The sequence below is a fragment of the Spea bombifrons genome, chromosome 6, assembly GCF_027358695.1.
Source record: "Spea bombifrons isolate aSpeBom1 chromosome 6, aSpeBom1.2.pri, whole genome shotgun sequence".
In the NCBI taxonomy this organism is placed as follows: Eukaryota; Metazoa; Chordata; class Amphibia; order Anura; family Pelobatidae; genus Spea; species Spea bombifrons.
The window spans coordinates 43440949-43466151 of NC_071092.1; the positions used below are offsets into that span (position 1 = coordinate 43440949).

The following is a 25203-nucleotide window of genomic DNA, read 5'->3' on the forward strand; positions in this document are numbered from 1 at the left end:
GCTGGATTAGTTAAACCATATGGCGGCTTTGCTGCGATCAGGAAACGTATTTGGATGCTTTGCCCCATATAACCTTAAGCGTCTTTAAGCCCAAAATAAATATAATCTTGATCCCTAAATTAATATCAATAAGACCACCCGATAAATAAATAATATACCGCCGTTCTAATCTAGGAACTTTCGTAACATGGCGTGAAGCCAGGTGCTAAGCATTTAACGTCTACAAAATATTTAAGAACAGTTCTATATTTAAGGTGAAAAAAAAACCCCTATTTAGCTTCACGTTGGCACTCAAAGGGTTACGTCTCCTGGGTGGTCTTGGAGCTGGGAATACTGGTGATTAGTGCTGGATGTTGCAATTTTCTTGCACACTTGATCTTTTTTATCTTCCCAATCGTACAAAAGGCAGCGGCAGACACTTCGCAGAAGAGCCTTTTGTTTTTCAATGTTATCTCCAACCCTTTCTCCGGCGCATAAAGGGAACGTATTCCCGGGGCACAATGAACGTATATATTTAATAACCCCAAGGACATGCGCGACCAACTTATCAGAGATTCAGAGAGAACTCCAAACATGGTTCCAATGCATAGTCCGGGGATTACTCCTCAATGCTTCTTTGGCGCAGCGTCTGAAGCACTGCTTCCCAGTGGCGGAGCGTGAGCCTACGGTGGGCTTGGAGCCTACGGTGGGCTTGGCGAGGCTCTCTCTGTGTGGCCCTCTCAGCTGTGATGTAAGCCATGTATGAACATCACTTTTCTGAAAGGGAAACATATTCAGCATGGAGCCGGTTGAGAGACAGAGCGTGACCTGCAGGTGTGCGGTGGTAACGCCGGCGCTGACAGCTCCGTGTGAGGCACGAGGCCCGGTGTCACGAATCCAGGGCCATCTGCGTTGAAGGCCAATGGAAAACGTAGGCCCTGGGTGCCGAGATCACATCCGTCTCAAACACGAGAAGGTGACAGTGACACACGAGCGCAGGCCTCCAAAGCACACATGTCAGACCCCGAAGTGTTGGAGCGAGAGACGTGGCGTTTTTAAGACATCTACTACTTGTGGGCAGGGAGTTCTGGGAAGCATGAAGGAAACATCGCAGACATGACTCGGTGGCTGAACATTCCTCCGCGCCATAAACCGGAGACATTTCAGGGACGCAAATCCTTATCCTCCAGACTGGTGAACGTCCCCTTCCGTTCTCTTTGGAGTTTGTTCACGAAACATCGAGTTATGATGCGATCCGTCACGCTGTATTAACGACACGACTAGGCAGGGTCATCATCTTGGTCCTACTTGCAGGAGAAACTCATAAGGGCTTCCATGATCCAGAAGAAAGCTTAACGTTCTAAACCTTTTTTTTCATTTTGCTTCTTATTTCACCAACCATCATAGCCAAGTGTGAGGTCCAGCTGGATAGAAAAATAGGTTTTTTCCTTACGGAGCTACAGGTTAAGCTCATAAGACCCATTCGATGAGATTTTATCATTAAGCCGGAGTCTACTGAGTTTAGTTGGCTTGAAATAACCAGGTTCACTAGAAAGCTACTTCATTGTGAGTTGTTTAGTTCCCAGGAAACTTGTAAGAAGTCAAAGACCCCCTGTTTAATCTGACATTGACGGGGGACATAACTGTGGACACGTAACGGGTGGGATATTTGCCAGTTGCAGGGCACTCACAAGTTGCTAAGTGTTCTTCCGCTCTTGGCGTTTGCTAAACGTAGAGAACAGACCCAAGAGAATTTTAAAAGTCAGGTTAAGCGATAGGCCTGGGCGTCCATTATCTCAATAAGCCCCCTACAAATTGACCAATAACTTGCTCTCCACTTTGAGTTCAGCCGAGTTGTTTTTGAATTTAACCGGTACTCAGCATCAAAACCCTGATGAGCTCGCTTCGCTCTTAACCTAGTTACAGGTGCGCCAAGAGGTCCAAAGAGGCCAGAGAACAGATCTAGATAATTTGGCTTGGGCTTTGGAAAGATGGGGGGTCATTAACAGGTATCAGAATTCTACACATGGGGTTTGTAGCCCACCCAAGAGAGCCCTCATGATATCACTTATTTTTGGAAATTTCAAGGCAGTTGAGTAATTATAAATGAAGTATTACACAATAGAACGGTCAGCTATTAAAACGCTCGACATGTGTACCCCTTCCAATTAAACCTGATGACTTTTATTGGGCTTCACAAAGAGGCCCCAAAGCTATTTTGACTCTACCTCTTTTTTTACGCCGGTCGAATAAAAATGTATCAGCTTCAAATAAAGGCTTCATCTCATTTTAATTGCATGCACTGGATCTTGTGGATCCGTTTTATGTAGCGCCATTATATTCCGTAGCCCTGTAGAATTTAGTTATTACGTGGGAAAAGTTGCCTTTTGTTCTGTTGTGGAATAACACTCTATAGTAACAAATTAATTGAACCGCGATGTGAGTCACCTGAGAGGGTTAATAATAATTTTAACATGCGGTATTTACAGCTGTCATTTTGAAATGTGTTTGTTGGTGTGTGGCTCCCCCTGCTGGCAGCACAATGGAAGTACCGCATGTATCGCGCGTGAAAAGGTCAGGGAGGGTATGGATAAAGACAAATTCCAGTGGAAAAGTCAACTGGAAAATTCTATCGCTCCTGGTAACTGCACCACTTTTACCACTCTATGTCTGAATACATAACCACCAAAGCTGAAGGGACATTCCGTGTATCCACCACTCTCATAAATGCATTTTGCACATTCCAGATAATTCTCAAACTCTGGTTTTTGACTTGGACCCCTAAGAAGGTCAGAGCATTTTGTTTTCTAGTCACTGGCCATCTGCTTTTACAATCTTATCTCTGTTTAAATGTCATTTCATGTATACTATGTAAATAAGATACTAATAATAACATTAATAATAATAGTAGTAAAAACAAGCAGGCATTGTCCAGTCTCCATCTCTGCCTCATTATAGACATTCCAAGTGTATTCTGCCACACTAAAGGGCACTGAAGGAAGCAGAGAACCAGTCGTCACCAGGTTTCTTACATAAGACCCAATGCAAGGGGTTATGATGTCATCACTAAGTTTCATTGTCCAGACACACCAACACAGACAGGTAAACCATGTTTTATTAGGTCATACATTTCAAAAACAGAGCGTCTCAGAGCTGTACAAAAATATATCACACATACACTGTACTGCTGTTATATTTATACAGGAACCATGATGCATCTGGGACCCTGTGACGTCATGCACACGGCAACATGAAATGCATATAAATAATGAACAAGCCATTCCCGGCTATAGATCCGACTGGGCGACGTGCTGCCAAGCTCCTGTAACAGAGCCGAGTAATCTAAGCATTTCAGGGAGACCCCGGGGACCAGGGGGTCTCATTCCTCCCACGGACTCATGTCTGTATCGATGGCCACGCAGTTGTATGCAGCATAGCGTAGCTTTTCCTCACAAACCTTTGCACTGTAAGTAGCAGAAAACACGTCACATGGATGGCACAGAAGGCATAGGTACAGGAATGAGGTGTGAAGGAGAAGGCATAGTACTGTATAAACAGGCACATGGGGGATAAGCCTGGGCAGCGACACCGGCCGCCCCCTTCTGCTGCTGGCCTTACCGCTAGGGGTGCAAATACGATGTCGCATCCCGGCGCTCTGTATGCTAAAGATGTATACAGCCCTTTCATGCATCCTATGGAGGCTGTGCGCAATCGCCCAAAGCGTTAATGGACCTGTTGGGGGGGGTCAGGGATAGCCGCCTTTAAAAGAGCAGTGGTGCTACAGGGAGCCTGATCACCCAAAAGGGCGTTTGGCTCCCTGTTATGTGGCAGAAGGGCCGCTGCCTCGTGGATCTTCCACCGGCTCGAATATCGCCACTGGTTGGACACCAGTGTAATGTAATAAAAACACAGATTGCACACTCAGTAGCAGCAGTATGTCCTTACCTGGCGTAATGTGGAAGGTACAAGGTGCTAGAGCAAGTGGATGACTGGGGTAAGGAGTCGGTGGTGTCCGATCTGCAGGTGGGGAGAGAGACCAGAGGGCAGGCTGAGCAAACATATTGACGACAGAAAGGCTGGCCATGTGTAAAAAGCTGAGTTTGGCGTGAAATGCAGTAAGTGAGGAAATAAAAACGGTCAGAAGCGATCTTTGGTAACGAAAGGAAATGGAAGGCGTTTTCCATATTTACCCCCTCTATCATCACTGTACTCACCCCACTTTATCTGGGTAGATGTAGATTGGAGCCGGGAGACGACTTCGCCCCGTTACAAACCTTAGGAAACGGCTCCGGTCCTCTGCAATACAGAAGCAACGTTGGCAAAGCCTCCCATGACGAGGTGACCCGCTATCACACCCCGTACAGACACCCGCGCTCCCCGACGGTACCGTCCTCCCGCTGCTTAAGCTCACGTTCCGCTTTCCTTCCCCATCACCGTTCAGACGGTACCCGTCATTGCGCGTTGTATACGGAGACCTGAGGAACATTTCTGCGTACCATTGGTGAAGTTGTTCAGCGCTTCCCAGAAATATTGAACCCGAACGTCGGTCGCTTCCAAATCTTCAAACCTGGCTGGAAAATCAGTGACACATTAAACCAAAATCACCAAGAATAGAAGACGCAGAGATCCCCGCAGGACTAACGCTACAAAGATCATTCAACGGATAGGAAAAGTTCTCTTTTAATACATTCCATGCGCGACTGCTCATTTTTTGGAGCAGTGCAGGAAATCTATAGGTACAAAAGGAATGTTAGTGGCGAGATGCAAATAAATAGCTCCCCTGTCGGTAAATGAAGCATATAGCAAAACAGATGAGCTCGTCATATGAGAACAGGGGACGTAAACGTCATGCAGGCCTCTCGTATCCGTTTGGTGACAAAGTTTTGCATTCTTATGATTCTTACTTAGTTTTTTTAGGGCTTCCACGGAGATTTCTGGGTCTCCACAGACCCTCTTCTCCAGTTCCTGCCAGGTGAGAAGATCCAGCACAGCCTGCGGGACCACTTTAAGAAGCCCAGCCTGGATCGCTCCAATCTGAGAGACATAAGAAACATAGAATTTACTGGCAGATCAGACCCGTTCAGTCCCATCTGGTCTGCCCGCTGTCCCTCCTGTGAAGACTCAGACCTTAGTCAGATTCAGGAGCCATATGCCTGTCCCATGCATGTTTAAGTTTCCTCTACCACTTCTGCTGGTATGCTGCTCCACTTATCTACCAGCCTCTCAGTAACTCTCTTACATTACATCTAAGCCCCTGGACCTCTAGTTCTAACAGTTCTCTTCCTTTGAAATAAAACTTCTGTACTTTGTTAAATATCTAAACGTTTCTACGACATCTCCTCTCTCTCTTCTTTTCTCCAAGCCGTACAAACCGAGATCCTTTCCTAAATAAAGGGAGGCAATAGGACTAGATACTGTAATTACCACAAAAGATAGACAATATGAAGATACTTTTTTTTTTTTTTTTTTTTTTATAGGATTTGTGTCTGAACTGATTCCACAATATAATTTGCAAATATCTGAATACAAAACTATTTATAGATTTGCTTATAACGAGGTAAAATAGTCAAATATTACATTTTTTTCAAAAACAGTATTACAGAAGGAATGGGGGAATCTACTATACAAACAGGACTGGCCGTCCGCTCCCGACCGCGCAAGCATTTAGAAATCATGGTCGTTGCATTCTGTGTGGGAACATTTTTGCATCAAATCCTTTGTAGTCGTTTCCACGCAGGACCTTTCACTTTAGAAGGAAAACCGCTGCGTGACTCAAACCAGAAGATCCCCGATAGGAGACGCGTTACCTGCTCCTTGCTCTCCTCCAGCCGAGCTTTTTGTACCATTTTGATAAATTCCATGCGGTCTTCATAGCGCACAGATATGCCGCTGCCCCCCGGGACCAGCTCCACCATCCTCTGATCGCTCAGCACCGTTGTGTAAGTGAGCTCCCCACCAAACTTAAACTCAAAAGTCTCCTTGTCCATAAGCTCCATCATGTCCAACAGCTTGACCTGGAAGTCAAGCATAACACCATTAAGCTCGGAAGCAAGCCATTCGCCTTACCATATGGCATCTCCTAAGGTCAACTACTTCCAATGGAACTACGTGACCCATCTAGCAATATATACACCCAATATGTCGGCATATACAGCCATTTCACCTTCATCTGTGATAGAGCAGAGCCATACCATTCACCCCGCGCTTCATACGCCACAATCCCCGGGGACGAACTTACTAACAAAGAGTCGACGGCAGGGAAGTCTTTACTCCAGCTGACGACTTCTCCTGTGAGCTGTTTCCATACAAAGCCCGGTAACGCAAGAACCTAACGAGAAAAAATAGTCCATTACAGCTCGAGCAACCAGATCTGGCAACGCAAGGGTGTCACGGGACAGAGAGTGATGTGAAATAATGAGCCGGTGCGGTACGTGCAGCTGGAAAAGAAATATTACTTTTATAATATGAATATATTAACCTAGCTCCAGGTATCTCTGATGTCGCTATAACCAATAAATAAATAAAACCAATTTCGGTGCGCCTGAACGCCGGATCTACATGTCGCCTTTCACTCGCTGTAGCGAAGCATGTCCACATCGGTGAAGAAGACCACTAAATAGACATATTTTACATATTAAACCTCTGGCAGTCTCGGATTAAATGTCCCCCGTTGTCGATTACTGTTGGATGGCAGATTTTGGGGTAAATCTAGGAAGAAACAGGACACACGGAAACGGGAAGCGAACAATCAGAAATTCGTACCAGGAATTCTTTCCCTCGGAGAGCCGCTCCCATGAGCTGCCCGATCCATTCGTATTTAGCCGTGTCCTTACAGGATGGATTCGGCACGTACATATCCCGAGCTTCGCCGGTGCCGTTACCCTGCAACATATTTGGTATATGGTAGAAAGAAGAAAAATTCATGGGGGGGGGGATACTTTGGAGCGGACTCAATAATAAATAAATGGGGTTCACACGTTGAGATAGGAAGCTGAAGGTCTCACCTGGTTTGAAGTGCGCACGAAAAACGGCAGCGGCACGGGAGTGTCTGCCGAGCTCGGACACAGCTCCTCCGATATATCAGCCAGACTGTCCCGGAAACCTCCACCTGCGACAACATGCGCAGGGTTACGGGGGCATGTGAATCCGACGCATTCTCTCTACAGAGCGTACACTCCAATCACTCACTACGCTGCTTACCAGCACCAGAGCTAGAAATCAAGTTTGTCTAGTTTTTATGATGCATTTAATTTATCCAATTAATTTGATTTAAACTGTAGAAAAGACCTTGGAGGTCCCAAAATCTTATGTGCACGCATCTTTTGCTATGTTGGCCAAATAAAGCTACCGGCGGTCCTAATAAACATTTCCTGGAGCAGTCTGCAGCCGGGATAAAAGCTACGTTGTCCGGAACGTCCCAAGAAATTGGGCCAAAAAAATAAATCATTCAAATTCATACAACGCACCGGCCTGCAGAGTACAGGAACTGAGGGAGAATTTTTGAGTTTCAAGCCAACCACTTGCAATCTTGTAACGCCCTTGTAGCAACATTACAATACATACATTGTTATAGCTGCCAACCGATAGATAGATAGATAGATAGATAGATAGATAGATAGATAGATAGATAGATAGATAGATAGATAGATAGATAGATAGAAGGAAGGAAAACGCATGTCACTTACCTTGATCGATGATACCTTCTGCTATGAATTTACATTCCCACCACTGGTCATAGCGTACGGGCCACCTAACACAACATAGACAAACAGGGTAATAATTACCAACACATAACACAGATTTCTAACAACTCAGGAAAAGCAGGAGGCACTCGTAGCGATGCCAAAGTGACGCAAGATTCTGCCAAGCACTGATTTCAGCTCAATTCTGCAAAAAAGTAATCGCAAGAACCGTTACAAAGTTTGTCTTAATGCTGCCATCCTCTGAGCTTTCCAGTGGTTCCTAAAAGACACTTTGCTATATATATAAAAGTGTATGTATGTGTGTGTATATATATATACAGACACATACATACATACACACACACACACACGCTGCTAACAAAGGCAAGTAGTATCACTACCCAGAATCCCTTGCTACAGTCAACGCACATAGTCCTTGTTAGAGAACAGGACATTATTATTATGATTATACATCGCAGCATATGGGAGACCCACCTGTAATCCAGCGGCTTCTCCGATTTATCTGTGGGCTTCAGACCTTCATACACCTGGAGATCAAAAAGCCATAGAAAGTGAACTTTCTCCATAACATCACACATCGTCCATCACTCAAACAGCAAAGAAAACGCACCACGCTATTTGCACGGCTAAAGGGCAATCCCAGCGTACTTTCATATCCGTTGTGTTATTGGCTTCTAATCAGCTGTAGCGCAAGAGCTGCAATTCGACGCAACTGCTATTCCAGCTACCCCATGTTCTGATTACCCGATTATCTGATTACCTGGCTAAAGACGGTCTTCTTGTAGGTCGGGTCCAGCAGAGGGTTGTCTCTGTGCTCCACCGCCAGCCTGCGGTTGATGTACAGACGGGGCATGAAGTTGGGCTTACTGGTTTCCGAGTCCTTCAGACACTGGGTGATGAGCGCACAGCGGCGTTTGGACAGCAGAAGGAACTGCTTGATATACTGGATACGGAAACAGACCGATCACATAAATATCCACACGAATGCCTTAACTTTAAAACAAGCGGGGTCCTGCCGTTGTGTTCATATGAAACCTATGGGGCGCTTAGGGTCTCCAGGGAGCGACACGGAATGGGAAGGTCTGTCAATACCCAATACACTGGATTTGGAAGTATAGTTGATGAACAATATAAATGTTTCTGTACATCAGTTTCCATAGGCAATGTTATACATTATATATAAAATACTTAACAATTGCGAAATAGTATAAAAAAAAAAACCTGTTGGCTCTTACCTTGAGCTGATTAAAGGTGCCCACGCTGTGATCCCAGGTAGGAACGAGATGATGTAAAACATTGTCCAGCAGCTTCACAAACCTGTCAGGGGTGAAAAAAATTGTATATGGTGATCTATGCCAGGGAGCCTTGCAAGTTTTGCATTTGGGAATTACTTTAGGCATGCGCTTCACCTCCAAGAACCTCATTCTTATTCTACGCCATATACAGATTGCATTACATTTTATTAAAAACGCCAGCCTCTCGCCACCCCCTACACAACGCAATCTAGCAGTCAAAACACTATCTGGCAGCCCCTTCCCACACACAACAGTACGCAGCACCTCTTCACACATACAAGGCAGAACATACAACAAAGGCCCAATCAAAGCACAGCGACTGACAATAATCTGGTGACAAGACAGAGGGGTATTAATAACCGAGAATATATCTTCATCTAAATACTCAAATCCCATAGTTTACTTGCTTCCCATGGAAACGGCAAACCGGTGAGGACACTAAAGGCTATAACCGTATTCTGATATAATTATAGCATAAATAGTAACTGACCGATATCCCATTATATAAAGCAAAGTACCTCTGTTTAATACCAGCTCTGCTGTACAGAATGTCTTACCTCTGTATTACGATGGCTCTGCGGTAAAGGACATCCGGGTCAATGGCTTCCAGCCGTGGATATCTTACTAGGTTGGCCGGCTGAAACATGTCTGCCGTGAGTCCCAAATCTCTCTCCTTAGAGGACTTTAATTTAATCCCTCGTATCCGGACATCGATACCTTCATCTACGGGAAAGTAGGATATTTCAGGAGGCAAAATACAGGCTTCCCAGATATCAGTCTAACAATGATGTCATCGCACAGAATCAGATTAATTTGTAGCTACAAGCCAAGCAGGGGTTCAAACAACGAAGATGGCAGCGTCCAGTCAGTACCATATATTACCAGTGCATGGCACATGGAGGGCTGGGGTGTCACGGGGAAGCGTATGGGGGGCTTTACCAAGAAATAGTAAGTAAAGAAGCATCATTTTTAGCAGCTCTGTGTATAACATCACAATACTTACCAATACACTCCATAATCCGGATCTCTACGACCGGGAGGTGAGACGTCATATCCTCCAGGACACAAACATCTCCGATTAAATTACTGCCGGGACAGAAAAGAGCACACGCTGTTAGTACGTCTAGTACTTACTCATGAGTTAAACTATCAGAGTACTTCAATAAGTGTCGCCGGGCTGTACTCACTCATCTATAGTGACATCATTGATTTTTTTCAGGGAATCCCTCTCGCCGCCGTAGACAACAACCCTTTTGGGCATGTAGTTTTCATCGGTAGAATCCACCGTAAGGAGCAGCTTCCTGATGGAAAAAGACCAATCAGTCATTGGCTGAAAACGCAAGGTTCATAAGAAAATCGCGGATCCGCCACAACTCAATTAACTTAACCCATTAAGTTCTCTCTCCCCTGTTGTCAAGTTACTGGTTGTTGTCAACTGGTCCAAGCAGCCATTTTTAAGAGTAGACAAATTTGTTTTTGCCACTTTTTTGCACTTAAAAGCACCGACCGACAAGCCAATCGTGTATCTAGAGGTAGTTTAAATAAGATGGCGTTCTACTCAAAAAGCAAAGACGTTAATGCTCCTACTTGACTATGGTGCCTTCTTTCATATGTAATTGAATCCAGTGCTGCCCGTGGGATCCGTCGCTTTCCCAGAAAGTGTCATGGTAACCATCGGTCAGACACGATATATTATTTTCCTCCTGTAACGAGAGAAACGTCAGGATTAACAAGCGGTGTGACAACGAAACAACTACAACCTCAGGTCCTCCTGACGGAACAGACCCACTTGTCCTGTCTTGTCTGCTTGTTTCACCTGATGTAAAGCCTTGATTTCTAATCAGTTGTTGGTCTAGTCTTCAGGAGCCATATGCCTATCCCATGCATGTTTAAATCCTCTCACTATATTAGCCTCTACCACTTCTGCTGGAAGTATTTTCCACTCATCTACTGCCCTCTCATTAAAGTAATAATCGGTGAGCGTTCTGCTACCTCTATCATCGAGGGACACGTTTTATACGTCACCGTACATATGAAAGACAAACTCAGGGATGTTTCTCCTAAACAAAAGATAGAGTTGGCCCTTGATAATGCATAGATGTGTAATATTTCCTGAATGCAATGAATTTAAACACACATTATGCAGGGCCAAAAGTTTGAGGTCACTTAGAAATGTCCATGTTTTTGAAAGAAAAGCACATTTTTGTCCATTAAAATAACATGAAATGGATCAGAAATTCCAGCGCAGACGGGGTTAATGTTGTAAATGACTTTTGCAGCTAGAATTTTTAATGGAATCTCTCCGTAGGTGTACAGATGCCCTTTATCACTCCCATCACTCCTTTATCACTCCCATCACTCCTGTGCTGTGCTGGCTAATCCAATATAGAATAAAAATATAATTTTGTATATTCAGAGGTTCAAAAGTAGAACAGATAACAGATATTAATTTATCTATGTTTATCGGTCAGTATAATTTATTTTTATGTGGGTGAGACAGCGAGACCCGCAGTTCCAACACCTGCTTTCCAAATGTCAAAGTCCCTCTTATTGCTGCCGGGTGAGTCACAGAGAAATCGTTTAACTCTGAGTTTACTTTCAAAGGTTAAAGGAACAGAATATTTTATTGTCTAATTTTAATTAAAGCATAGCCATGTCACATGTCATAAAATGAGAACTTTTTTAATGTCATTTTCTTTACAAAGTGATGCCATTTAGCTGTAATTCACCGAGAGAGTGCGAGATCGATAAAGAGACCGAGACCGAGTAAGTGGGTAAGTGTGTGTGTTGTGTATCATGAGAGTTGTAGTTCCAAAATGACCCGTTGGTTACCCCTACTCTGGGCAGGGTAGTTACGCAATAATAAGTGCTTATTGGCATTTCTGTGTCGGGTTCACTGGTTTGCCGTACCGTGGAAGAAGACACGTTGATGCTCTCCACAAACTGCTTCACGTTGCCCAGCGATTCATCTTCCTTTCCCACGTGCTCAAACAGAAAATGCACCAAATCTTCGTCGCATTCATAGCTCCACGAAGAAGGAAGGAATCTGCAAAAAGAATAAAGATGACGATTACGAAAATCAACCGACCATCCCCCACCAACACCGTAAACACAGCTAGCGCTGGCCAGAGGCAAGGAGCATAACATTTTAGTAGCGGTAATTTATACTATCGTCTTGCACGAATCTACAATGGTAGAGCCGTGGAGGCGTGTGATGAGAGTATTCCTGTAGGGCAAGGGGGGCTTGAAGAAGAACGGTGAGTGAGTGGGAGATGGGGGGGCAACAGTTGTATGTTCCTTGTAGAAGGAGAGACAACAATTAGATGGTGCATCGTGTCATTTCTTGTTTCTGGTAATAGAGAGTCCTCCTCACCTGTTGTCTCTGTAAGTCATATTGTTATGTGCTGTCTACCCATTGTACAGCGCTATATAAAACAATTAATAATAAAATAATAATAATAAGAAGAAGCTGAAGGGACAGATCTCAATGCATTACCGTAGCTTTTGCACGGCTTCCTCATCCTGGGGAGTGATTCGGGGCTTATTGCCTAAACGTTTCGAGTACGTAACATCCACAACATCCTCCCATCTACAAACGGAAAAAGAAACGCTGTGAGGTGTGAGACCAGACACACGGAGCGGGGTGGTGATACCTGGATGCCAGAGCTCTGCGTGCCGATGATGCTCAAATAAATACATGGTTTTGGTTTAACGAAGTCTCGTATGTGCTAACGCGTAGAGGTGGATAGGCAGACTTTCTTCCGGCAGGAAATGTCTACATAATATTCATATTTGTATGAATGAGTAATATATATTACGGCTTTATAGAACCGGCACAGCGTGTGATCCTTACCTGCCGATGGGCTTGAAATCCACCCCAAAAATCTGCTGCTGCCGGGCGATTTTATCAGCGGACTCCACAGGAACCAACCTGTCGCCCCCTTCGTCCTGCCGGCACAACAAGACCCAGCCCTCTGCCATGTCACAACTACTCCTGAACTCCTCCATCTGATCCTACATAAAACACAAGAGAGGGGCGAGAAAACCTTTACATTTAATCTAGTGTACGTTAACCGTTTAAGCACCAGTGCAATGGTAAGAAACGCATTGCTCGTTCATTGGGCGGTCAGAAGGATGTGATTGACAGCGTACATGCAGAAGTGTCGTGTGTACTGCCTGATGCCGGCTCACACACGCCTTACCTTGCTCAGTTTTACCCATAAGCCGTTAGCATTGCAGTATTCCTCCCCTGTTGCCCTGACGCAGCTGCCCTTGCGCACTTCCACTGTGCCACGGGACAGCTTTTTCAGGTTCTGTCTGGAGAATCCGGGGGCCTCCCAAACCGTCAGCAGACATCGTGCCGAAGAGGACGAGCTGGGGTCCTTGCAGATCTTGTATTGCACCTCCCCGGGGATATAACACAATGCTTCGGGGAGAGGCTTTGTGTGTCGGAGGCCGTCGATGCATTCGAGAACACAGCGGATCTGCCCCAGGAGCCGGTGAGGATTATCTGAGGTCTGCATTTCCAGGGCTAAAAAGAACCCTGGAGGGGGAAAAAAAAAAGACTTGTGAAAACATGAACCAGCGATCCGGCATTCATGTAAAAACATTATTTACTTGAATTATTTTCCGGAGGGTCCGGCAGCATAAGAGACCTCAAAATCCATATTTTAATATAGGTGAAAATGAAAGAAAGAACAGAGGGGGGGGCTCCTAGAGTATTTTGCGCCCCTCCCCACTTTAAAATGTAAGAACATCCCCCAAAAATTATATTTGCAAGAATAGGTTTCTCTGCTTTATCCCAGCATTTCTTCCCCTGATTATATAGGAGACTGGAGGTGTGTACCAGTGCGGCACCCCCACGCAAAATACCCCCCCAAGTACGTCACTGATATGCAGCCCCATTTTAAATGGTTATAGAACACTGCGGATATTTTTCCTTCCTTTTCATTAAATCCATGGCAACCAGAAACCCACAGGACAAGGGGTTATGAACTGGCAAGGGCTGCCATCACGAATGCTGTGAGATGCCCAGCGGGGTCACCTAATGCACGTTACATGACCCTGCTGGGCACATCATGGCACCCGCAGGGAAGCGGAGGGCGCCAGATTCACAATGGCAAAAGACAGGCAGCGGCGTGGCAGGTCTCCCCGAGGTGAGAGGGGGAATAGTGTATGTGAGTGAGTGAATGTATAGCACCAGAGTGAGTGGGTATATGTGTAGTGCTAGAGTGTGTGTGTGTGTGGTGCTAGAGTGAGTGAGTGTTTGTGTGGTGCTAGAGTGAGTGAGTGTTTGTGTGGTGCTAGAGTGAGTGAGTGTTTGTGTGGTGCTAGAGTGAGTGAGTGTATGTGTAGTGCTAGAGTGAGTGTGTGTAAATGTATAGTGCCAGAGTGAGTGTGTGTGTGTCTAGTGTAAGAGTCGGTATGTCTTCTGTATTGTAGTCTGAGTGTCACATCCAGTGTGTACAGTGTTACAGTGTGTATTTTTTTATAGAGTGTGTGAGTGTATGTAGTTGGATAGTGTGTGCCTCTGTATTGAGTGTGGTGTTGTATACGATACAGTTGGGTATTAGCATAAGTGTAGATGAGTGTAGAATGTGTGTGTGTGTGTGTGTGTGTGTGTGTGTGTGTGTGTGTCACTGTTAGGTGTAAACCACCCTGTGTAGTGAGCTGCGGTGCTGTACAAATTGGTGCAGCGCTGCAGAAAGGTGTGTTTTGTGTTTTATTGCCCCAATAAACATCCTTTAACTGCAGACCAAAGGGTAAAAACTGAAAATAAAAACATGAGAAAGGAAGAACAAAACTGGCTCCTAAATATTTTGGCTGCCTCCTAAATCCACCCCTAGTATACAATACACAGCACCGATAATATACCTGACAACACATTCACAGAGTATACAGCCAGGCGTCGGACGGGTATATTATAATATAAATGTTATATATATAATGTATACTGTCAGCGTGCTGTATTTGTCAGGCGTCAAGTAAGTCTAAATCTACACAATAAATGTATACAGGCGGGGGGGGGTTAAAGGCCTGTTAAATGTCCAGGAATATAGGTGTACACAGTTATTGTATATGTGCAATCGCTTTGTGTATACTGGCAGCACAGTTACATGGTGACGGTGAGTAAACGAGGGCTGTCAGTATACATGCAGTCAGTATAGGAAGTAAACCAATGTAAAGCCAGTACGGACACAGTACACTGTCAGCAGTGTCGGTACATCGTCAGCTCACGGGATCCGATAGCTGGGTGTACACTTTGGGTATAATTACCGGATAATGCGCTCCTGTCGGTACCGATCCCCGGGTAGAAGGTTCTTTCTGAAGAAGGAAGTTGCTCCAGGGAATCCCGGAAGAAGGAGAAAGTGACAGATACCAGTTTACCGTATTCCTCCGTGTACTCGCGCATTCCCGGCGCTGGTGCGCAGCTGCAATGAGCAGAGCTCTGATCCAAAATCACATGTTTTGGTTACAATAAAGTTAAATAAAAGAAACGTCAGTTAAGCGTCTGCCGTCAGCACATACGGGGTTTGTGGCCGATATCATGGCTGCCAACACTCCTGGAGTTGCTGTGTCAGTCTTGACAAACAGGATAATATCCCTTTTTTGGGAAAACTAACAACAGCATTGCATGGATAATCTGCCCCATGACATCACACCACGGCCCATGTGAAAGTGTGTGGTGCAGTATGGTTTTGATGTAATGACATACTGACATTATTTAGTGACATAACATGCTGGAGTTGGCTTTGGGGCTGTATTTGTACCGGTTCTGCCCTCGGTAAATACCCCTTGCGGCACAGTGAGGTAACACAGCACTGCTGGTATTATAATGACGCTTAGTGACATATTCACTTGGAGCCTGACCCAGGGCAGCGCCGGGATATGATGTCATAACCTGCTGCTCCATGACCAAAAAGGCACAAAGTGTGCGGAGGGTGGGCTGTCTTGGTGTAAATGGCCCATTGAGCAGCGCATATCGGGGGTGCCTGATTACTGATGAGAGCGACCTGAGTCCCCCTCACTAGAGAGATAGTCCTAATGCCCCTCTTTTCTAGGAGGTCGGAATGTTTGCCGGGTATGAGGGGATCGCAGGGTTCTACAGCCCTAAAAACAGCAGGAAATGGGTTATGTCTCCCAAATCCACTACTTAAACTGCTATAAACGGGTGATAACGTCACCCCAAAAAATAAAAGGGTCACTTCTACCACAGATGACCAAACCAAACTGTTTCCCCATCTGCTCAGCAAACGCTCCTATCAGAAATACTATGTACAGATGCAGTGCTGCCCCCTGCAGGGTGTGACGTATAACTACCTGCTAATACACCCCCCATCCTGCAGGGGACAGCACATGACATGCAACACGGGGGAAATTGCGTAATGCGGATGCGGTCGCCGTGATGTAACGTGATGTAACGTGTCAGCGGAGTCCGTCATACTGTTTATAACCTCGGTGATGCTTAAATATCCACTATAAAAAAAAAACTTTTATTACAGAAGAAAACATGCATTCTAGAAAAACTTTACGATGAGGGTAGCGGAAAAACACATTTGAATAACAACACTGGGGAAACATTTAAAATGAAAGCTGTATTCTGATTGGCTGTTTGGTGATAAAATGCCAGGGCTGCTTTCTTAATGAGCTGACTCTGAGACTCTTGAAATGTTAACCCTTTCATATCCCATTGTGCAGATGCTATGTAGTGACCATACCAGGGAATTCTCCAGGTTTGGCCGTTTCTCTGGGTCAACGCCTGAATCCTCCGGGGATGCCCCACTCCCTGCCTGTTTCCGCTTTAAATTGGGGTGTTTCCCCTTTAAATGGGGGTGTTGCCCGCGATGTCAGCTGACAGTCCTGGTCATGTCCCGCAATGGTAGGCTCCGGATAGCCAGAGCCCAGAAGTTACCCAAATGACTCGAATACCGTCCCTCATGGAAACCTTGACGTGTCATTAAAGATACACTTAATTAAGTCACCTGCATTCAAGCAGGGATATCAACCATAACATACTGGGAGCAAAAGCACTTATATATGATCGCAGCATAGCGTTCACAATATAGAATAGGAAGGGGTCAGCCCCAGACTGTGTGACCCTGAGAATCTACCCCTTCCCCCCGAGACTGGGGCAAAAACCCTGAGACTCAGAGTCCAACCGTGAGAGTTCCCAGAGTTCCCAGGCTGTGAATCATCGGGTCTCTTTTAATTATATCGTTGCCAAGACGCCAAAACACTCTAAATTGAAGACAAATAATATGAAAGTAGCTTTGAAGACGTTTTAGGAAAACAAAATGAAGACACAGACACTCACCAATTCACAAGTTTGGGGTCACTTAGAAATGTCCTCGTTTTATAAAGAAAAGCAAATTTTGGCCATTAAAATAACATGAAATGGATCAGAAATCCAGCGCAGACGGGGTTAATTTTGTAAATGACTATACATTTATCACTCCTGTGTTCCGATGGCAGGTTGCGTTCGCTGATCCAAGTTTAAGTTTAAAAGGCTGATTAATGGTTAGAAACCCTTTTTTGCAAATTATGTTACAGCCAGAAATTTCCTTATTTTCCATGAAAGCATGTGAGTGACCCCAAGCGTTTCCCGGTAGCGTGTATCAGGCACACGTTACATGTGAATCTTGTTGTCTTTAATGTTAGTGTTGATTGTACAGCGCTACGGAATCTGCTGGCGCTCTATAAACGTAATGTGTATTTAATGTATTTTGGGTAGGTCAGCAGTACCTCGTTGTGCCGCGTAAGCATTCTGCGGCCGGTCGGCGTGTGGCTGTCCCACCCCGCGCAGCAGTCTTTGATAACGTGGAATGTTATCAGCGTCTCGCACATGGAGGACGGATAACGAATCCCCCTCCAGATCTGCCCAGGCTGCCGCGCGCATGCACAGCGAGGCGGCTCCAGCGGGAGGCATTCATCGCCGGACTTAAAATCTCATTTTTCCATCATATTCGGGGCTCTATTTATCTGCGGTCCTGCCCTCCCCCCCCCTTTCATTCTCTGGTGTCATAGACAGAATTGTGCGCATGAGCTGACACTCTACCTCTACTGGCCAAGACAAACCGATACATTGGGTAACGAGGCCCCGGCTCAGAAGCTTACAATCTAGACTGAAAAACACTTGTTTTAGCCAAGAAAAGGAAGAGAGAGAGAATAGGGATGTGACAGAAAAATTTAAATACATAAAGACCAAAAGGTCATAATATAAAACTAGAGGGTCAGAGGCTTAGATGTGATGTAAGAGCGTTTTACTTTACTGAGAGGGTGTGATGTAAGATAAGTGGATATGCCTCCCAGCAGAAGTGGTAGAGGTTAATGCAGTGAGGGGATTTAGACATGTATGGGATACGGCTCCTGAATCTAAGACAAGACCAACAACTGATTAAGGTCTTTACAGCAGAGAGACGGGTGACTAGGCGGCCGAATGAGTCTGATCCGCCTCTCATTCTGTGTTTTTTTACAAATATTTATCTAATATCAGATTATCTTCGATTGAAACACAATAAAAAACACAATAAAAAATTCAACATAGTTCATTGGTTTCCATGGTGATTTCTCTAACATTAGGACTTTTGCCCCCAAACAGTCCAAGGACCGGTCCGCTGTGCAATCCCCCATTGCGTGTTGCGTGTGCCAACATTTTACTTATACTACATGCAATACGGTAACGTCAGGGCAACCAGCGTTGCAAACAGCAACCAGCGAACCAAGTTCTTCCTGCACCGCCTTCGTGTTACCTAGCAACGCCTACAGTGCTACGGGATTCTGATTGGTAACACGATCGACCAATCACCGCCAACGACTGTCCTAAACTGCATGGTCATGGATGGAGACCGGCAATGACTGAGGGGGGAGGGCGGAGTTTAAGGCGGTAGCGCAATGGCTGCTTGCATGTGGAGGCGTGACTGAATTGCGAAAAGGAGAACGAGTGAGTGAAGCCGTGACACTTACCGGAAAGGATGAGCATGGAGCGGCCGGAGCACCTGATGTGAGTCTGAGTGGGAGTGCTGACACATTATTTGTCACTCGGTATTAAATTCCGGTGTTAGTGGGGAGAGGGCTCTACCAGTGCATGGGGTAACAGTCAGGTCAGGTGAAGTCCTGTCCCTCAGAGCTAGCAATCTATTGAATCTTTCCGGGCGGCACGGTGTCATTATATTGATGTCCGTGTATAGAGCGGGACGTCTGTACATTGAGGTCACTGAGTTCACGTAAAGGATGCTTTAGTGTAGTTTGTGAGACCGGCCGGTGAGGTTAACCCCCAATTATATAATGTTTCCAATATAGTGATCCATTATTATACAGCGTCCCGGAATCACATTAATGATGTCACGCTGACCTCATGTGGTTTCAACTGACTGACCGTCAGCCTAAACACTTTTATTAAGAAATTTCCAGTTCAGACCCCATCTAGTCGCCCATTCTTCCTACTGTAAAGACCATAATCAGTCGTTGTTCAGGAGCCATCAGCCTATCCTATGCGTGTTTAATTTCCCTTACTATACTAACCTCTACCACGTCTGCTGGGAGGCTGTTCCACTTATCTACCCCCCTCTCCATAAAAGTAATGTGTTTGTTCATTCACTTCACTCTTAAAAACTGAGCCTTTATTTTTTTTCCTTTATTATTTCATATAATCAAAATAAATCAGTGATCATCAAGCCTTTGTCAGGGGCTGTAACCTTGCCTGGGAACCTTCTAGATGATCTGACCCTGTTGTTGAGATATTAACTCTTTCATAGCTCATCATGCAGATTCCATGTAGTGACTGTCAAATAGCTCCAATACCGGTCCTCATGGAAACCTTGACTTGTCATTATTTAAAGATGCGCTTAATTGATTCACCTGCTTTCAAGCAGGGATGGCAACCATAACATACCGGTAGTAAACGCACCGATCGGTAGTGTTGCGTACAATCGCGCTGCTGTAGTATATGAAGGAGTCTGCTCCGGTCCCTGAGAGTTCCCAGATATGGCTATAACCTAATTTTGTACCTTTTAACCCTTGTGTTACTCTGTTGAAATCGTCTATTAAAGGTGATGGCTGTGAAACCCATTTCTCTGTTCATCCCTTTGACAATCAAGGGTTAATATCTTGCTGAAATGTGCGTTTTCTATCCCACCCTTCTTAAGCTCTTTTGATATTCCGTCTGCGGAGTCGAGATAGGGGCTCCGATCCTAAGCTTGCAGAATTTGCAGCCGCCTAGGGAGGGGTTGGGTGTCAGTTGGTCTCCGGCTCAGCTGGATTCTCTCGCCCTGGCACATGCATTGTAATTCTCATTACATAACCCACGTGAAACACGTTGCCGTCCCTTGTGGTTACAGATGGGATAAGTTTTTGGCCAGCCCTGGGAGAGAACGGGTTAATGCTGTCCCAGTGGCCCTTTGCATGAAGCCGATCACTGACTCTGCTCTTTCATCAGCCCTGAGGGATTCCCGGATTTGCAGAACGACACCTTCTTACGGGCTGCCCGGGGCGAGGAGTGCCGACATGTGCCGGTGTGGTGTATGAGGCAAGCAGGAAGGTATCTGCCAGGTGCGTGAAGTGTTAACCCATGTATAATAATTAATAGGCATCATTCATTATTTTTCTGTAAACCCTTCTTATTGGTTAGTTAAACCTCAAAATCTAACAATTTGGGGAATTTGTACAGCCCTGGTTGCCGTATAAAACACATCCCATTGTACAGCGCTATGGAATTTCATGGCACTATATAAAACAATAAATAATAATTTCCATTGCACATCAGAGGCGTCCTTATCCATAGGAGGCTTGATGAGCCGTTTGATTTTTAGGGGTCATTAATCTTAAAATGATTATTTGTAAAGTTCTATAAATGGAGTTTGTTGCCAGGATCCCGGTAAGACTTTAAGTGGAACTATTTGAGAACATGGGGGGGTAACAAATAAATAAAAGTGCAGCGATACCTTTATTTTATAATTTATGCGTTTACGCACAGATCTCGTTTTTGGCCTGCCGTTCACAAAAAAGAAATGGCCTCAAAACTCTCTTCATGGGCGCGATCGTTATTACGTAAACCCTGGAATGGTTCTGATGGCTTTGAATATTTCTTGTTTCTAACGGGCGATAATATAAACCATTGGCACTGCAGCGTTAGTTTTCCGGTAGTCTTCGCGTAACGTCTGGCATCCACTCTCTTGCAGAATTCCGCGAGACCCGCGCCGGCCAGGATTTCTTTGCTTCGTGCCGGAGCCCCGAGATCTGCTGCGAGCTCACCCTGCAGGTAGGTTCTAAACCGCCCCGAAGCACAAGATCCGGGGCTGGTTCTGGTAATAGATGATGAGATAAACATTTTGTTTGCTACAGAGCAGGGTGCGTCTGAAATCATGAGAAGAGGTAATTGGGTAGGGGGGGGGCCAAACATGGTGCATCCAATACTTTGTAACTACAGGCCCAGTGACAGCGTTAACTTTCGAGGGCCACATTCCCATAACAGTGATGGAGTGGATGATCCAGAGCTAATGATTCCTCCTCTATTCATTCAGCCGCTGCGGAGGTTTCCTCTGGATGCTGCCATCATTTTTTCCGACATTCTAGTGATCCCGCAGGTAAGCTGTGCGATGACTCCATAGGTGACGATATTTAAATGTTCTGTAATTTATAAGTGAATAAAGATAAGAAATATAATATAAATGTATACTAACAAATAAATATATATCACAGTATTTCCCCACTTTGTTTAAAAGGAACTCTAACAGCCGGAGTATATTTAGGGTTAATATCCTTTTAAATGTTGAGCAGCTTATATCTAATTAAAATGTAAAATTGCATCACTGTCTCATTATATAACGCCATATAATTCACAACCAACTCATTGTGATTGTTGGGAAAATATTCCTTGAGTATTTCAGTCATTATCAAACCGTTTCAGTTTAAATACACTTTTAGTTATGATCGTCGTCTGGCTGGTGACCCATTCACCAAGTCATATTTGTAGTATTGCTTTAAGCTGATGATGTCATTGTTCACCTTTTGCTCCTAGGCGCTGGGAATGGAAATTCGAATGGAGCCCGGAAGGGGTCCCGTGTTTCCCGAACCTCTGCAGACCCCACAGGACCTGCAAAAGCTCAAACCCAAAGTGGATGTCTCACAGGAGCTGGGTTACGTCTTCCGTGCCATCACTCTGACGCGGCACAAAATAGCTGGAAAGGTGCCCCTTATTGGCTTCACGGGGGCTCCGGTGAGTCCCACCAGAAAGCGGTGATAGATACATGTCCGCTGATACAAACTAGGGGATTAACGCCGCCTTTTAGTCCTAAATCCGGTAACGTGAGTGTTATGTGTATCCCTCCTGCAGTGGACTCTGATGACCTACATGATTGAAGGTGGTGGATCCAACACTATGTCCAAAGCTAAGCGTTGGCTGTACCAGAATCCGTCCGCCAGCCACCAGCTTCTGCAGCAACTCACGGACGTCATTGTGGACTACCTGGTGGGGCAGGTGGCAGCCGGAGCGCAGGTATTGGACGGTATCAGCGAAGCAAAGACTGCGTCTGCGGGTACAAGGAGCTTTGAAAAGGATTCTTAAGTTGGTTTGTTTCGTTTCAGGCTCTTCAGGTTTTCGAATCCCATGCTGGCTGCCTCGGTCCCCAGCAGTTTGCCGACTTCTCCCTTCCATACCTCAAGGAAATATCCCAAAGAGTGAAGAACAAATTAAAAGCGGAAGGACTGGAGCAAGTCCCCATGGTGAGACGCTGCCTTCTGATTCTTTTCGCCATAGAATATTTTATTATAAAAACTGCTAATTTAGTTTGGTTGGCCCTCCTCTGTACCGGACCATGCAACCTCTACCTAATCAGTAGGCTTTGTCACATGGTATTGCTCAACATTTTTTTTTATTGAAAAAAAAAAATAAATTAATGCAAAGAAAATGCTTTAAAATATTGCTGGAATCGCATTTAATTGGAGACAAAGTGGAGGTCATAGCAGTGGCAACAGCCAAATACAGTGAGAATCGGGAGGACCCCAGTGGAAGAAGAATAAGAATATGGAATTGTAAAGACATCTGAACAGGGTGGACAGCCAGGGATGCCACAGTTTGCTGATAACTGTATTTATTTATTTTTTTTGATGGAAAACATAAAATTAAATACTATTTTATTGCAAATCTCCAGATCGTGTTTGCTAAGGATGCGCACTATGCGTTGGAAGATCTGTCTCAGGCCGGTTACGAGGTAGTGGGGCTGGACTGGACAATACGACCGCAGGAAGCCAGGTGAGCGGTCAGCCGAGGTCTGGCCGACCTTATAAGATGATGTCATAAGTCAAACCACCTGATGCGACAGGATAGTTTACCGCCTGCTCCCAAAACTTCACTACAGAACATTAACAGCTCGTGGTCTGCATCCACTTAAATGCACAGACTGGGGTGCAACTCCTCAGTCATAACTGCAAAATTATATATATATATATATATATGCAACATGCATCAGGTGGATACATGGAACAGTCTTCTGGCAGAAGTGATTGATATTAATAGAATGGGGGCATTAATGCCAGGCATAAGGCTGTGGCTGCTGCTCTATTAAACTCACATACTTTGCCGTATTTATTTTCTCTATCCAGGGAGCGAACAGAGAAGAGAGTGACGCTGCAGGGAAACATGGATCCTTGTGCCTTGTATGCCAGTAAGGTAGGGCTTTATTTCTGCGGTTTTGATCGCGTGCTTTTTCGGAATTTCGGGGAGTTTATTGCGTGACTTCACTCGGAAATCTCGTTTCTTTCGGCAGGAAAACATCGAGCAGACCGTCAAGAAGATGATTGAAGACTTTGGCCGTAGAGGATACATTGCCAACCTGGGCCACGGCTTGTATCCAGACATGGACCCTGAACACGTCGGAGCCTTTATATCCGCTGTACACAAGTACTCGGAACTTAAGGAGAACTAAACGGAGAGCTGGACTTAAATCAGATAGTCCTGAGATGGGCTGACACGCGGTTGTATGAGCTATAGAGCTGCGGCGCGGTTAATTTCGGGAGCCGCCAAACCCGGTTTGTTGGAATAAACAAACTTGAGATTTACAAAAAAAACCTCCTTATTTGCTGTAAGGCTGTGTGATTGTACGTTAATTCATCACCCCCAAATATGAATTCCTCTTCTGGTGGTTTGCTTTCGCTATAAGCTGGCAGCTAAAACCTCTTCAGGGCTTCTACTTCCCGCTGAAGGGGAAAATCTTGTGATTTACCAAAATAAGACAAAATACCCCGTGTAATAACAATTTGCACCACAACCCCTTATCATCTATACCACCCATACTTCTCTTATTCCTGTGACTAATGTAATCACAGATAATGTATACATGATGAAGGTCCAACCCCAGCGAGCTTGTTGCAGGAAAAGCATGGCTGGCCCTGTATACTGTATAACTCAATTAGATATTTTTTTGCGCTGTGGCTCCGTAATTCCGGTGGTTTCCCCGTTCCATGCACATAAAGGAAGCTTTTTATTGGAGAAAGATATCGACCTTTAACATATGAATCTCCGCTTTACTGTATATAAATATTTTAGCCCTGTGACCAGCATCACACAGCGACAAAGGGAACCCGGTCCTGTGATCAACAGTTTATTCATAAAAAAGCACTGAAATTTTCAACACAATTCATATAAAACGGTATCGGCAATACATAAATAGGGATCATTTTTCTTATTAACAAACATTAACACACTGAATGCCAACGGGATACGCGTCACACTAGGAATTGCTGTGAATGCCTGTCCGGTTGGCACTCGAGAGGTTAAGAGGTCACACAAATATATAATTATAATAAAAAAAAAAAAGAGCATACAAATTAAAACCAGTAAAAATAAAACCGTGATACGTCTGTGGCAAGGAATACTGAGGGGAAAGCGTGTGGTTTTTACTCTGGGATGTGGAAGTAAGTAGTACAAATACTTAACAAATAATTAAAAAAAAGTGTTAAAAGGTCAGTGACAACTCTCAAGACTCTGAGCCAGAATCTCCTCCCTGGCAGGAAGGTCATTCAGACTATTCATCCATCCAATAAACACAAATTAAAAGGAAATCCGGGGGGGGGGGTTCACAGGTAACCACGTGGCAGGGTATAGAATGGGGGGGAGGGGGAGTATAAATTAAAAAAGTGGAGGAGGGGTAAGTATGGTGCAAAGGAGCAAACGGGTCATTCACAGAACGTTGTTCATCTCGGGCGCTAAGCCTCTGCTCCGTGCTGCGACT

General features: G+C 45.0%; 2 protein-coding genes across 2 annotated transcripts; one reads left to right on the plus strand and one right to left on the minus strand.

The window, feature by feature from the left end:
- Positions 1-3076: 3076 nt before the first annotated feature.
- HECTD3 (HECT domain E3 ubiquitin protein ligase 3) lies at positions 3077-15380 on the minus strand. Its single transcript, XM_053469751.1, has 22 exons — positions 15254-15380; positions 13180-13520; positions 12831-12991; positions 12474-12566; positions 11888-12023; positions 10565-10680; positions 10165-10278; positions 9981-10063; positions 9535-9700; positions 8918-8999; positions 8443-8625; positions 8157-8209; positions 7665-7729; positions 6984-7087; positions 6742-6861; positions 6218-6307; positions 5787-5993; positions 4884-5013; positions 4476-4550; positions 4194-4275; positions 3925-3996; positions 3077-3443 (listed from the first exon to the last, which is right to left on the minus strand). The coding sequence occupies exons 2-22, from the start codon at positions 13498-13500 to the stop codon at positions 3359-3361; spliced, it is 2538 nt and encodes an 845-aa protein (XP_053325726.1). The 5' UTR covers positions 13501-13520; positions 15254-15380; the 3' UTR covers positions 3077-3358.
- Positions 15381-18828: 3448 nt separating this feature from the next.
- Positions 18829-24040, plus strand: UROD (uroporphyrinogen decarboxylase). Its single transcript, XM_053468722.1, has 10 exons — positions 18829-18977; positions 20412-20524; positions 21154-21233; positions 21496-21558; positions 21993-22190; positions 22308-22469; positions 22559-22696; positions 23125-23225; positions 23576-23642; positions 23740-24040. Exons 1-10 carry the CDS (start codon positions 18949-18951, stop codon positions 23896-23898), a joined length of 1110 nt encoding a protein of 369 aa, XP_053324697.1. The 5' UTR covers positions 18829-18948; the 3' UTR covers positions 23899-24040.
- Positions 24041-25203: the final 1163 nt, after the last annotated feature.

Coding starts and splice junctions, on each gene's coding strand:
- HECTD3 (XM_053469751.1), bottom strand. CDS start 13,500: ATGCAGACCTCAGATAATCCTCACCGGCTCCTGGGGCAGATCCGCTGT. Junction 10,279..10,564: donor AAAGAAGGCACCATAGTCAA/GTAGGAGCATTA, acceptor TTTTTCCATCAG/GAAGCTGCTCCTTACGGTGG. Junction 8,626..8,917: donor GCACCTTTAATCAGCTCAAG/GTAAGAGCCAAC, acceptor TTCCGTATCCAG/TATATCAAGCAGTTCCTTCT.
- UROD (XM_053468722.1), top strand. CDS start 18,949: ATGAGCATGGAGCGGCCGGAGCACCTGAT. Junction 21,559..21,992: donor ACATTCTAGTGATCCCGCAG/GTAAGCTGTGCG, acceptor TTTTGCTCCTAG/GCGCTGGGAATGGAAATTCG. Junction 22,470..22,558: donor AGGTGGCAGCCGGAGCGCAG/GTATTGGACGGT, acceptor GTTTCGTTTCAG/GCTCTTCAGGTTTTCGAATC.